Raw genomic sequence first — 13,313 nt, 5'->3', positions numbered from 1 at the left:
GTGTATTTCTGCTCTCCATTCAGATGAGAATGGAAATTTATGTTAGTGAGAAAAAAATAGCAGGTGCAAAATTGACAGAAAGCATTTTAAGCAATCTGTGGAATAATGATACATAACTATCCCATGATCAGATTGTGTATTTACAGGGTGATGACTTTACATGCGTGGTTTCCAATGTAAATGTGCACATAGAAAAAGTTGACATGCATGACAAAAAGTGTGCTAACAAAAAAGAATCTAACCATCTCCCCTTGACTTTCAATGGCATTACTATCGCTGAATCCCCCATTATCAACATCCTGGGGGTCACCATTGACCAGAAACTGAACTGGACCAGCCACATAAATATGGTGGCTACTAGCGCAGGGTAGAGGCTGGGAATTCTGAGGCAGACAAGCCACCTCCCAACTCCCCATAGCCTGTCCATCATCTACAAGGCACAAGTCGGGAGTGTGATGGACTACTCTCCATTTGCCTGGATGAGCGCAGCTCCAACACCACTTAGGAGGCTTGACGCCATCAAAGACAAAGCATCCACTTGATCGGCACCCCATCCACCACTTCAAACATACCACTGACCCACAGTGGCATCTACACGATGCACTGCAGCAACTAACCACACCTCCTTCAACAGCACCTTCCAAACCTATGATCTCTACCACCTAGAAGGACAAGGGCAGCAGACACATGGGAACACCACCATCTGCCAGTTCCCCTCCAAGCCACACACCATCCTGACTTGGAACTATAATCGCCATTGCTTCACTGTCACTGGATCAAAATCCTGGAACACCTTCCCTAACTGCATTGTGGGTGTAACTGCACCAGCTAGACTGCAGTGGTTCAAGAAGGCAGCTGACCACCACCTTCTCAAGGGTAATTAGGGATGGGCAACAAATGATTAGATTTTAGATTAGATTAGAGATACAGCACTGAAACAGGCCCTTCGGCCCACCGAGTCTGTGCCGAACATCAACCACCCATTTATACTAATCCTACACTAATCCCATATTCCTACCAAACATTCCCACCTGTCCCTATATTTCCCTACCACCTACCTATACTAGTGACAATTTATAATGGCCAATTTACCTATCAACCTGCAAGTCTTTTGGCTTGTGGGAGGAAACCGGAGCACCCGGAGAAAACCCACGCAGACACAGGGAGAACTTGCAAACTCCACACAGGCAGTACCCGGAATCGAACCCGGGTCCCTGGAGCTGTGAGGCTGCGGTGCTAACCACTGCGCCACTGTGCTGCCCTTGCCAGCAACGTCCACACCCCATGAAACCAATTTAAAAAAACAACCAGAAGTGGGTATTTGTAGACAGAAAGCATGTGTTAAATATAATAAATTGAATACACATGAGAAGATCTAATGCGAAACTCCATCACTCAATCACCTAGCTCATTTGTGTCTGAGGTACTCATAAGATATTTCTTTCCAATATTGTCATTCTGCATGCACTTTTCTCTTTCATGCCGAAGCTCACATGGATCATTCAATTGTCCACAATTATTACCTGGATAAAGGATATCTAGCATATTAGCCATTTCAAATAGAATCTATATATCCTGTGGTGCTATTCAGAAATTGATAGAAACCTAAATCAAAAAATAGTTTCAATGCCAATTTAGGAATATAAAAACTGCTTCGCTGTCTGCTGAAACTATGCTGAGGTGTTTCCATCTTCCTAAAACACCTTCCAATGGTATATTATTGCCAATATAGTTACTTAACATTGAAAACAGATTTGACGTACACTATAGTGGCATTTTATAAAAGATATAACACTGAACAAATTGACGATAGGTACAATTTACATCAATCTCATTGGAAGAAAGGAAGAAGGCCTGATAGCCTAAAAATGTCACAATCTTACAGCAGATAAAAACACTTCCTTAGCATAACTAACCTTGCAAGTGGAGAAAAAGCAAGTGGATGGTTATGGTTGAAAAAATTCTACTTTGATAGAAGAAACCATGAATTGCTAATTCATCTCACTGCAGAAAATTAGAAAGCGATCGAGAATGGCCGACAGAGGAGCAATGATTAAATAAATTGCTGTATACTGTTGCTTCTTAAATATAAAAGTCTGAAGTATAACATAACAGAATTCTATGGGAAGGCTTTACTCTCCCTCCCAATGTGTATCTGCACACGTAACTAATTGGTCATCTCAAAGATGGAGAGTTCTCCAGAGAGCTGAAAGATGAAGGTTTTCAAGAACCTTGGATTACAAAAGAAAAAACTGTAAGTGCCCGAAAATAAAAAAAATTAATGTCAACAGTTCTGTCGGAAAAATCTTAAATGACTAAGTTACCACATACAGCATCAAAATGCCAACATGATAAAGATCAAACATCTATCTTTTTTTCCTTAAAACGGCTGTCACTTAATTAATAAAGACACCATTTTTTTTTTAAACAAGTTGGAAAAAATCAGATAATTTTAAACCAATTAAAGCAAATACCCAGAATGGCAATACAGAAGCAAAATACCGCAAATGCTGAAAATCTGATATAAAAAGTGGAAGTTTTAGGTTGATGACCGTTTATCACCGGCCCAAAAAATTAACTTTGTTTCTTTCAAACAGATGCTGCCTGACCTACTGAGTACTTCAAGCATGCTCTGTTTTTATACCAAGAACAACAATTGGTATACTCAGCCATTTCATTGACAAGCAGTATTTAACATAAATTCAACAAGGCATTCAAACTAAAGTCTCCATTTGGTTGCTGTTCCTGGTGAAATGCAAAGGAGGATACAGGGTAATCTTAAGCCTCCATAACAGGAGGGGAGGGGGGGGGGGGGGGGGCGGGGTTTAAATAAACCAACTCCACACTGCCAGGAACGTGCCTATTTCCAGTTTAATCATGGTGGCTTTGGGATGTCCGAGCAACCCGCTTTGGGGATGCACGCCAGAAATTATAATATTTAAACGAGGCTCTGTTCCTTAGATTTTGGGGCCATTTGAATTTAATGGCTACGGGCCGGGATTTCCAGGGCTCAGAGCAGCCAGACCCAGTAGTTAACTGCTTTTCCAGCACTTTTTGTGGGCCAGGAGTGCTATCCCGACCCCTTAAACAAACTTACTGCCACGATCGGCCAATACTCCTCGACAATCTCTTCCTCTCTCCTTGCTGCAGCACTCCGAAACACCCACACCGTGCCCCAATATTCTCCAATTGCCAAGGGCCATCCCCAGCAGTTGCAAGTTCATGCCACACAGCAAACATGAACACAAATTAGCATGACACTTCAGTCGTGCTGAGAGTGCTGCTTTGCTGAAGGTGGTGTCTTAAGATGCAACATTAAACTAAGGCCCTGTTTGCCTCTTCAGTTGTATGTAAAAGATTCCATAGACACTATTCAAAGAAGAACAGGGAAGTAGCCTCAGTGTTTTGGCCAACATTCATCACTCCTGGGGGTCTATCAACAGCTGAAGGAAGCCCAGGGTCTGCCAGCACTGGTTTATAAGTTTTAATATCTCTGCAAACATTGAATTAACAGCAGGAGGTCAGGCAGCATCTGTGGTGAGAAAAACAGTTAACATTTCAGGTCTGTCACCTTTCATCACTATGTGGGTCACAGACCTGAAACGTTAACTCTGTTTTTCTCTCGACAGATGCTGCCTGACTTGCTGTGTATTTCTAGCATTTTCTACTTTAGTTTCAGATTTCCAGCATCTGCAGTACTTTGCTTTTGTATTGCATTAACGGTTTTATGATTAGTCTTGGACGATTATTGATTTCCTTAGATAAATAAACACAATAGCTATCAATTGATATATACAGATCGTGTTCTGCATGTCTGTGTCTTTGGAACAGTAAATAAAGGCATGGTTACTTTAATGGAATTTTTTTTTATTCAGTCAGCAAACTGTGCATCCCTTGGCAGGCAGATTATGTGGGTGGAAGCAGGGAAAACCTGCAATCAACATCCTATGAAAATGGTCAGTGTTCTTGTCAATTGATTTTAGATTTAGAGATACAGCACTGAAACAGGCCCTTCGGCCCACCGAGTCTGTGCCGACCATCAACCACCCATTTATACTAATCCTACACTAATCCCATATTCCTACCACATCCTCACCTGTCCCTATATTCCCCTACCACCTACCTATACTAGGGGCAATTTATAATGGCCAATTTACCTATCAATCTGCAAGTCTTTTGGCTGTGGGAGGAAACCGGAGCACCCGGAGGAAACCCACGCAGACACAGGGAGAACTTGCAAACTCCACACAGGCAGTACCCAGAATTGAACCCGGGTTGCTGGAGCTGTGAGGCTGCGGTGCTAACCACTACGCCATTGTGCCGCCCTTTTGTAAGCACTTCTGGAAATCACCTCAGCAAACATGCTTACTGATACAGTACCAAAGTATTTTTTGGAGTTTTCTATAGCACACACGTAGATAATATTGCAATGAATTACTTTGTGTCAAATGTTTCTTCTTCACTATATAAACTGGTGATGTCTATTTGGCTTCTCTGACAGATTCACCAGAAAATGAAATATTCCCAGTAACATATAGCTGTTTGGCGTTCAGGTTTTCTGCAAACCAATGAAACGGTCTTAATCTTAAAAAGGAAAACAGCTTACACAATCGTTAATCACATCAATGGAGTAAAAATTGCTTAACTTATGACTGTGTCATTGCAATACGCATAATACATAGAATAAATGTATGCCACCGTCTGCTTGAAAATTATTTAGTTCCTGAAGTACAGAGAGAATTAAAACTAAATAAGCTTGGTTGATGCCCATTTTCCAAAATACCACTACTTTCTTCTAATCTGAATCCATACTTCTGTTTATATTTCCCTACTTTTGCACAAACCGATAAGCTAAATAAGAACAAATTCTGTTAAGTATAGTTATACATTAATGTTAATAAAGCAATTACTTGACCAACAAAACCAACATTGTAAGGCTATTTAATAGCCTCTAGAATTTACACTTGTACTTTATAGATACATCAAAGAAAGCAAATCACGTCCATGGAGATTTTCAAAAGCTCCTGGTCTGAAAATCTGAACCACTAATTCAACACTTCTGAGCAGTGCATCCTGACAGCTACAATCCTTTGATCCAGGACCTTTCACAGAAGGCCTCAGTATTATAGGAAGGTTCAAAACAGCTGAGGTCTAGTTCGAAGAACACTTCCAATTCAGGAAGCGGGAGGCGCCATTTATCTTTAAAGGGGACTGCAAAATAATTTTGCAGCACAATGTTAAAAATAGCATTTAGGTTTTCTTCCGGAGAAAACAAATAAAGAAGCACCTTGTAGTTTCGTATGAAATGCAATGAGAAGTGGTGGGCTCCAAATGACTTCACGCTAAATAACTTTAGGGCCCAACATAAAGCATGACTCCCTAGTTGTAGCTCATTTACCATTAATTTTAATATGACTTTATTGGAAGCATTTTTAGTATTGCAGTCAGCTAGAGCACACACAATTGTGTATGCTGATGAGCATAATATATCAATTCTTGTTATGTGGTCAGCTACAGTACTTGTGAGCTGTGGAGCATTAATCTGCCACTGCACAACAGACTGAAAGCAGCATGAACTCTGCACCAGTTTCTGACAGTAATAAATATATAGATTTACAAAGAACGTAAAGCACAGAAAAACGCCACTCGGCTCAAAGGGTCTATGCCGGTATTATACTCCGAGGCTTCTCCAACCCCTCTTCACCTTACCCTTCTATTCCTTTTTCCCTTGTGTTCACTTGGCATCCCTTTAAATTTGTCTATGCTTTTCACTTCAACAACTCCTCGAGGTAGCAAGTCCCACATTACTATTCTGGATAAAGAAAGTTTCTCTTGAGTTATCTATTTGATTTATTAGTGACTATCTTATATAGTTGGAAGATAGAGATGAGGCAGTCGTAGGAAGAGACACAGATAATTAAAAATAAAATGGTATAAAAGGAAGTCGGATGCACTTTAGTGGAATTTCGAATGAAGATGCATACAACGAAACAAAAAGAAAATACAAATTCAGCAAGATCTACGACAGACCAAACGTAAAAGGAAAAGCTGGAGAGGAACTGAAATCAGTGACAGGCCTGGAAACAGTTACTCATCCAAAATGACAGGCCATAACAACAAAGGCAGCTACAATGGGAGTAAACCTACTGCTAGCAAAAATAATTATTGTAATTGTCCTGTATTTGTAGCTCCATTAAACACTGTTTAATTGCCTTTAGCGGTGATGAATTTGAGAATGGTAGTAAATGAGACGATTACGTTTGCCACCAAACAAACAATATCAAATGTAGCACATTTCTGATTGTAAATTTATCACAGAAGTCAATTTCAATAGTTGATTAAGAGGATTAACTAATAAGAATTAAATTGTGATCCTTACAAGTAGCCCAATATAGGCAACATAATGCGCAAAATGGCAACTCCACTCCACAATCAGAAAATCAAGATCTATGGAGCTGGACCTAAGGTACATTATACACAGGGCTAGCAAAATCATTGTATGGCCAATAGGATAAAGTCTGCTCTGTGTTTCCCCTCCTGACTTATAGGGGGCTAAATTCGATAGCCCCTGAAAATGGGCATTGGGTCATGATGTGCAGCACGCCAACCTTTGCCCTACCTGCTGCTTTAAATGATTTCAGTGTCTGGCCATGCTTCCTGCACTGTATACTTTTGCAACTTGCAGGAACTTATAGAAACCACTAAGCATCTGTAAAATTAAAGCAACAGCCAGAACAATTCAACTAGCAAATAACCTGTAATTAGTTGATGATCTCTTTGACACGCGCTGGTGGGGGCGCGGGAGTCCTTCCTGATACTGAATACGCGTTCAGCTTTGGGATGTTAAGAGAGGGCGTCACCTGGAGTATTGAGCTCCAAAATAGCGTTGCTGACGTCAAAGCAGCATTGCACACTGATTGATATTATCTGCCTGCTCTGCATACTTCCAGTGGACATTCACCGCATGCTTGCTTGTGCCCTCACCAATATGGCGTCTGGTTTGACTGGTCCAAAAAGTGCATGTACGCACCACGGATGCCATTTGGTCATGCAACGTGCACTACTGATACCAATTTCGCAGCATAGAAGCCAAGCACTGAATGAATGGGCTGTTATTCTCGGGATAAAAATAAAAGCAAAATACTGCAGATGCTGGAAATCTGAAACAAAAACAAGAAATTCTGGAAATACTCAGCATCTGTGGAGGGAGAAGCAGAGTTAATGTTTCAGGTCAGTGACCCTTCATCAGAACCTTCTCTTAACAGAATCTGTTAATCTGGGGAAATGGTGAAAAAAAATTAAATACCACACCTTCACTGGTTTTTTTTTCAAATGGGATCGGTACCTCTCTCTCTCTCTAGCTGAAGTTCGTGTTTGCCCACATGTTTAGTAAAAAAAAAAGTTGATACAAGAGCCCCAAATTTCCAAAAATGAGGTTAAAGTGGCCTCATGTGCAGACTTGTTTGTGCTGACAACACAGAACAAAGATGTTACAATTTCATGGGTCTACAGTAGATATTCTCTCAGGTTCAATGCCACTCGTCACTCCTATTAGCAATTCCTGTGCCCCTATGATTAGGAGTACCGTTTTACTGCCTAACATTTAGCTAAGTGATGGTGTGACCCCAAGGACTTATCATGGACCCCGTGTCGCAGGGATCTGTACTGGATAATTACAAAAGTGGAAAGATTTTGAGGGGTAAGTAGTGAAAGATTTTTCTCAGTTGCATGCTTATCTTTATATTACTGCATTGGAACACCTGTTTGGAAAAGTTGTATATTCTACATAGTCTATGGAGGGGCACAGAACATTAATGGAGCTGTAATACATGACTACAATTACAACGAATACATTGACTTTCAATTATTGCCCGAAGGCACTGAACCACAATAATTTCAAACTGACTTATTAAAGTGAATGATAAATGTGAGGGCATGTTGCATAAAGATGGCTGCTAAAACATAAACATGCCCATGTAAATTTATGACCAACTCATTCAAAATATTCCAGAATCAAAATGAAACTTGTAAATTATGTATCGTTTTATGAATTTGGGCAGTAACACTGGTGCGATCACATTTATTCAGAATATGCCAGCTAAATTTTTTTAAAAATCAAGTCAGTTCCAATAAAAACTCTTTCTGAATATCGACTGAAACAAAGAAAGCTGATAGAATTGCTTGTCCAAGCCTCAGTAAGCTGTGTCAGGAAGTATCTTGAAGGTAAAATGTACTAGCACAAACATGTATATTACAATGCAAGTCATGTAAAGTTAGTCTAGAGTCACATCACTCCAGGCGATAGTTACAATTTTAATTTGTCTCTGTTTTTGTTTTTCCATGTTGCTCTCTTCATGCTTATTAGGGTTAGTTGTTGAACCTATCAAATGAGAAGATTTTTTTTCTGTCTGAACAGCCGAAGGCATGTTCCTTCTTGTAGCAGAACAATTTTTCCGATGAAATCTGTTCAGTGTTAGAAAGCCAAAATTTGTTCCGTTTTACTATTCTATTTGAATGCATCACATTTGAACAGTTAGTCAGAAAGCCCAGCAGCATATCAATCATGCACATGCTTCAAATAACTCAGGAATAAATTGTCAAATCCAACTTACGTACGTAGCCTAGATAAATGCATTTGCATATATTTCAAAATGTTTCTTCCGTACACTTCAGAAGTGCAATCACGTTAGGTACTATTCAGTAATCATCTCAGATGCTCACAGGCTAAAAAAGATTCAAACATCAAATTGGATTTTGTAACTTATCAAAGTGCAGGACAGTAGCTCCAAAGGTAAAGTAATCATACTTCTTTAACGTGCTTGAGGAGGGAGGGGCAAAAGAAACAACTTTAATATAAGGGGCATAGTTAAGTTTAAAAAAATGTTGTGGTGCTCAACAGCCCATGAAAATATTGACCTACTGCTTCACAAAGATTGTTCAACAGTTCAATCCTCTATCTCTGATTAAGGGAATAATTATCAATCAAATGCCCATTAAAGAGAATATAAATTCCTGTTCTTTTTTTAAAAACAGTTTAAGAATTACAAATGTAGCCTTTTAATGGCTGCAGAAGTAATGGAACAATAGTAAAGATGACATTACCAATGATACTACATAAAATGGTGGTGGTTTACTGGTGCCAAATTCAACACTATGCATGAGAAAATAATTTAGACCACTTTTCCAAATAAAAAATAAATGACAGGGACAAAGCAGAAATGCAATACAGCACGCACACCAGTGTGAAAATTGGCAAATTACAAAACCATCACAACCTAGCATAGATCTCTATGGCAGAATAAATGTTACCTGGTACAGAACCCAGTCAGTATGAATGTTTGCAAAGCACAACAAACCACTGAAGGCTGTGGTCCCTCCCCCCCAAAACCACTTGCGTTCCAAACATCACTCTTAATAACGAAATCTCACTGTCCTCCACTTGGCAGTCAGACATATCTAAATTAGTTAATCAATGCAGATCACTGGGAACTGTCACATTTAAAGAGGGTGCAGCAGAGGCAGAATAGCAGAAACTAAAACAAATGCAGGGAATAATCTGAAAAGGTGACTTCATAGTCAAGGCAGAGGGAGGAGCAGTGGAGCCCAAGGAATGTGCGCTAAGTGTAAACCAATTTATCAACTTAGTCAAATAAGTGAATAAATATACAGAGTAATTAGTTACTAATAAATTTAAAATCAAACTAAAATACATCTACTAAATACAACCTATGTATTCTACTGCTACTAATAAGGAAATAAATACATTAATTAAGAATAGTAATAGGAGCACAGGCAGTGTGCCAAGACAGCAGTATATGGGAGTTTGTGGATATCGAGATCATTCCACATTGCCACATCTGCAGGAAACGTCTGTCTTGAGACACTCTAATTCAGTATTCTTGAACTGGAATGGCAGGACTTCTAGGAATTACCTTAAGTGGGGAACAATGAGATTTCATTAAGTGATGTTTCGAATACTAATTTTTAGGGGGAAGTATCACAGCCTTCAGTGATCTGTCATACTTTGCAAACATTTGTACAGACCATGTTCTATGCGAGTTAACATTTATTCTGCCATAGAGATCTATGCTAGGTTGATGCTTTTGTAATTTGCCAATTTTCACACTGGTGTGGCGCTGTATTGCATTTCTAATTTGTCTCGGTCGTTTAATTTTTGCCTATTTTGAAAAGTTCTCTGGATTATTTTCTTTTGCATTGTATTGAATTTGGCACCAGTAAACTGTCACCATTTTGTTCAGTGTCATGGATAATGCCAACTGTACTATTGTTTCATTATTTTTACAGCCATGAAATGCTATATAGTCAGCATCCTTGAGCTGAAGTGCGAGGGACAGAAATTTCTGGCTAGTTTTCTCCAGAATAGTCACAGCTCAGAGGAAAGCACAGGTGCAGGAAGAGAAATGTCATTCAGCAGGGTAGGGAGAATCTAGGGAAGGCAGAGAATGTGGTCCTGCAGACACTGGTCCTATCCAACAGATAGGAGATACTTGCTACTTGTGAGGATAAAGAGAAAAAGGTTGAGGGAAGGATAGCCACAATTCTAACCAAGACACTATGGATCAGAAGGCAGCCCAAAGGGAGGAGAAGCAGAATAGAAACATGGTAGTTATAGGGAATTCAATAATTAGGGGGATAGATAGCATCTTCTGCAGTCACGAATTAGAGTCCCGATCTGAAAGGTTAACTAAGCTTCTCTCTCTCCACAGATGCTGCCCAACCTGCTGATTATTTCCAGCACTTTGTTTTTATTTCAGAATCTCAAAGGGTGTGTTGTCTACCTGGTGCCAGGGTAAACCACATCAAAACAGCTGGAAAGGATGCTAAAATGGGATGGGGGAGATCCAGTTGTGGTGGTCCACGTCAAGATCAATGACAAGAAAGAACAAGGAGGAAGTCATGCTGAGGGAGTATCAGGAGCTAAATTAAGAGGCTGGGCTTTGAGGGTAATAACCCTGAGACTACTACCCGAGTCATATTCAAACTAGCATAGGGCCAAACAGATTAGGAAAGTAAACATGTAGCTGAAGGATTGGTGTTGGAAAGAGGGGTTCCATTTCATGGGACATTGGCACATGAACAGAGACTCAAAAGAGCTGTATCACTGTGAAGGACTGCATCTGAGCCAGCATGAGATCATGGTCTTGTTTGAAAGAATAAACAGTGCTGTAGGAACATAAGACCAAAAGGAGTAGACTATACAGACCTTCAAGGCTACTCTGCCATTCAATACAATCATAGCTGTTCTTCTACCTCAATTCCAACTTCCCATACTACCCCCATATCTCGTAATTCCCTTAGTACCCAAAAATCTATCGACATCTGTCTTGAACGTACTCAGCAACTGAGCATCCACAGCCCTCTGAAGTAGAGAATTCCAAAGATCCACAATCCTTTAAATTTCTCATCTCCGTCCTCAATGGCTGACCCCTTATTCTGAAATGGTGACCCCTAGTTCTAGATTGCCCAGCCAGGGGAAACTTCCTTTCAGCATCTGCCCTTTCATGCTCCTTAATAATTTTCTATGTTTCGATGAGATCACTTCTCATTCTTCTAAATTCCAGGGATTATAGTCTGTCTACTCAATCTCCTCATCCCAGGAATCAATCCAGTGAACCTTCATTGCACTCCCTCCAAGACTAGTATATCCTTTGTTACAACCAGGTGAAAGAGGGGTCTAGGAGTTCCCTCTCAGCCTTTGCCTGGTTTAATCGTAACAGAGTTTAATTTTTAAAAACACCGTGCTTTAGCTCTCCCACTTAGTGAATCCTTTCCAACCGCTTTCCAATTGTAAGGCAAAGAAATCAATTGAGACAGTTTATCTTAGATTTTTAAACAAGAAAAGTAGAAGTTTATTAATCTTAAAACACTAATCCGGTTACAGACTACGAATGTGCAGTCTGGCTACGCCAGCATGCATATGCGATAAACACACATGCATTAGAGACAGAAAAGTAGAAAAGAATAAAGGGGAAACGTTTGAGGCAATAAATGGGTTTTTATTTTACTGTCCTTGGAGTTTGCTGTGAAGTCTTTGGTTGTCAGTCAGACTTGCAATTCGTTGGAGCCCAGTGCCCGCTTCAACTTGTTTCAAGGTCAGAATCTTTTCTCTCTTGAGGTTTACGTGTTTTCAGTGGGTCCGGTAACTTGTGAGCAAGCGCGAGACGGCGAGGGCGAGACAGGGAGGGCGAGAGAGAGAGAGAAAGACAAAGAGAGAGAGAGAAAGACAAAGAGAGAGCGAGAGAAAGACAGAGAGAGCGAGAGAAAGACAGAGAGAGCGAGAGAAAGAAAGACAGAGCGAGAGAAAGAAAGACAGAGCGAGAGAAAGAAAGACAGAGCGAGAGAAAGAAAGACAGAGCGAGAGAAAGAAAGACAGAGCGAGAGAAAGAAAGACAGAGCGAGAGAAAGAAAGACAGAGCGAGAGAAAGAAAGACAGAGCGAGAGAAAGAAAGACAGAGAGAGGGAGAGAGAGAGACAGAGAGAGGGAGAGAGAGAGACAGAGAGGGGGAGAGAGAGAGACAGAGAGGGGGAGAGAGAGAGAGACAGAGAGGGGGAGAGAGAGAGAGACAGAGAGGGGGAGAGCGAGAGAAAGAGACAGAGAGCGAGAGAAAGAGACAGAGAGCGAGAGAAAGAGACAGAGAGCGAGCGAGAAAGAGAGCGAGCGAGAAAGAGAGCGAGCGAGAAAGAGAGCGAGAGAAAGAAAGAGAGCGAGAGAAAGAAAGAGCGCGAGAGAAAGAAAGAGCGCGAGAGAAAGAAAGAGCGCGAGAGAAAGAAAGAGAGCGAGAGAAAGAAAGAGAGCGAGAGAAAGAAAGAGAGCGAGAGAAAGAAAGAGAGCGAGAGAGAGAAAGACAGAGAGCGAGAGAAAGACAGAGAGCGAGAGAGAGAAAGACAGAGAGCGAGAGAGAGAAAGACAGAGAGCGAGAGAAAGACAGAGAGCGAGAGAAAGACAGAGAGAGCGAGAGAGAGAAAGACAGAGAGAGCGAGAGAGAGAAAGACAGAGAGAGCGAGAGAGAGAAAGACAGAGAGCGAGAGAAAGAAAGACAGAGAGCGAGAGAGAGAAAGACAGAGAGAGCGAGAGAAAGAAAGACAGAGAGAGCAAGAGAAAGAAAGACAGAGAGCAAGAGAAAGAAAGACAGAGAGCAAGAGAAAGAAAGACAGAGAAAGCGAGAGAAAGAAAGACAGAGCAAGAGAAACACAGAGCGAGAGAAAGAAAGACAGAGAGGGAGAGAGAGAGAGAGACACAGAGAGGGGGAGAGAGAGAGAGACAGAGACAGAGAGCGAGAGAAAGAAAAAGA

General features: G+C 40.8%; 2 protein-coding genes across 3 annotated transcripts in view; one reads left to right on the top strand and one right to left on the bottom strand.

Moving 5' to 3' along the window:
• Positions 1-13,313, bottom strand: part of suclg2 (succinate-CoA ligase GDP-forming subunit beta) — a 447,524-nt gene that overhangs the window by 181,681 nt on the left and 252,530 nt on the right. The gene's annotated exons all lie outside the window — the stretch shown is intronic.
• Positions 10,839-13,313, top strand: part of LOC137380435 (octapeptide-repeat protein T2-like) — a gene marked incomplete at its 3' end in the record, with an annotated part of 4,638 nt that continues 2,163 nt past the window's right edge. Inside the window, exon 1 of the mRNA XM_068052366.1 lies at positions 10,839-10,964. Coding sequence (XP_067908467.1) covers positions 10,839-10,964 — 126 coding nt within the window. The remainder of the gene's footprint in view (positions 10,965-13,313) is intronic.

The sequence above is a fragment of the Heterodontus francisci genome, chromosome 19 (genome assembly GCF_036365525.1).
Source record: "Heterodontus francisci isolate sHetFra1 chromosome 19, sHetFra1.hap1, whole genome shotgun sequence".
Classification (NCBI taxonomy): domain Eukaryota; kingdom Metazoa; phylum Chordata; class Chondrichthyes; order Heterodontiformes; family Heterodontidae; genus Heterodontus; species Heterodontus francisci.
The sequence above is the reverse complement of the archived record's forward strand: the minus strand, read 5'-3'. Positions and strand labels throughout refer to the sequence as shown.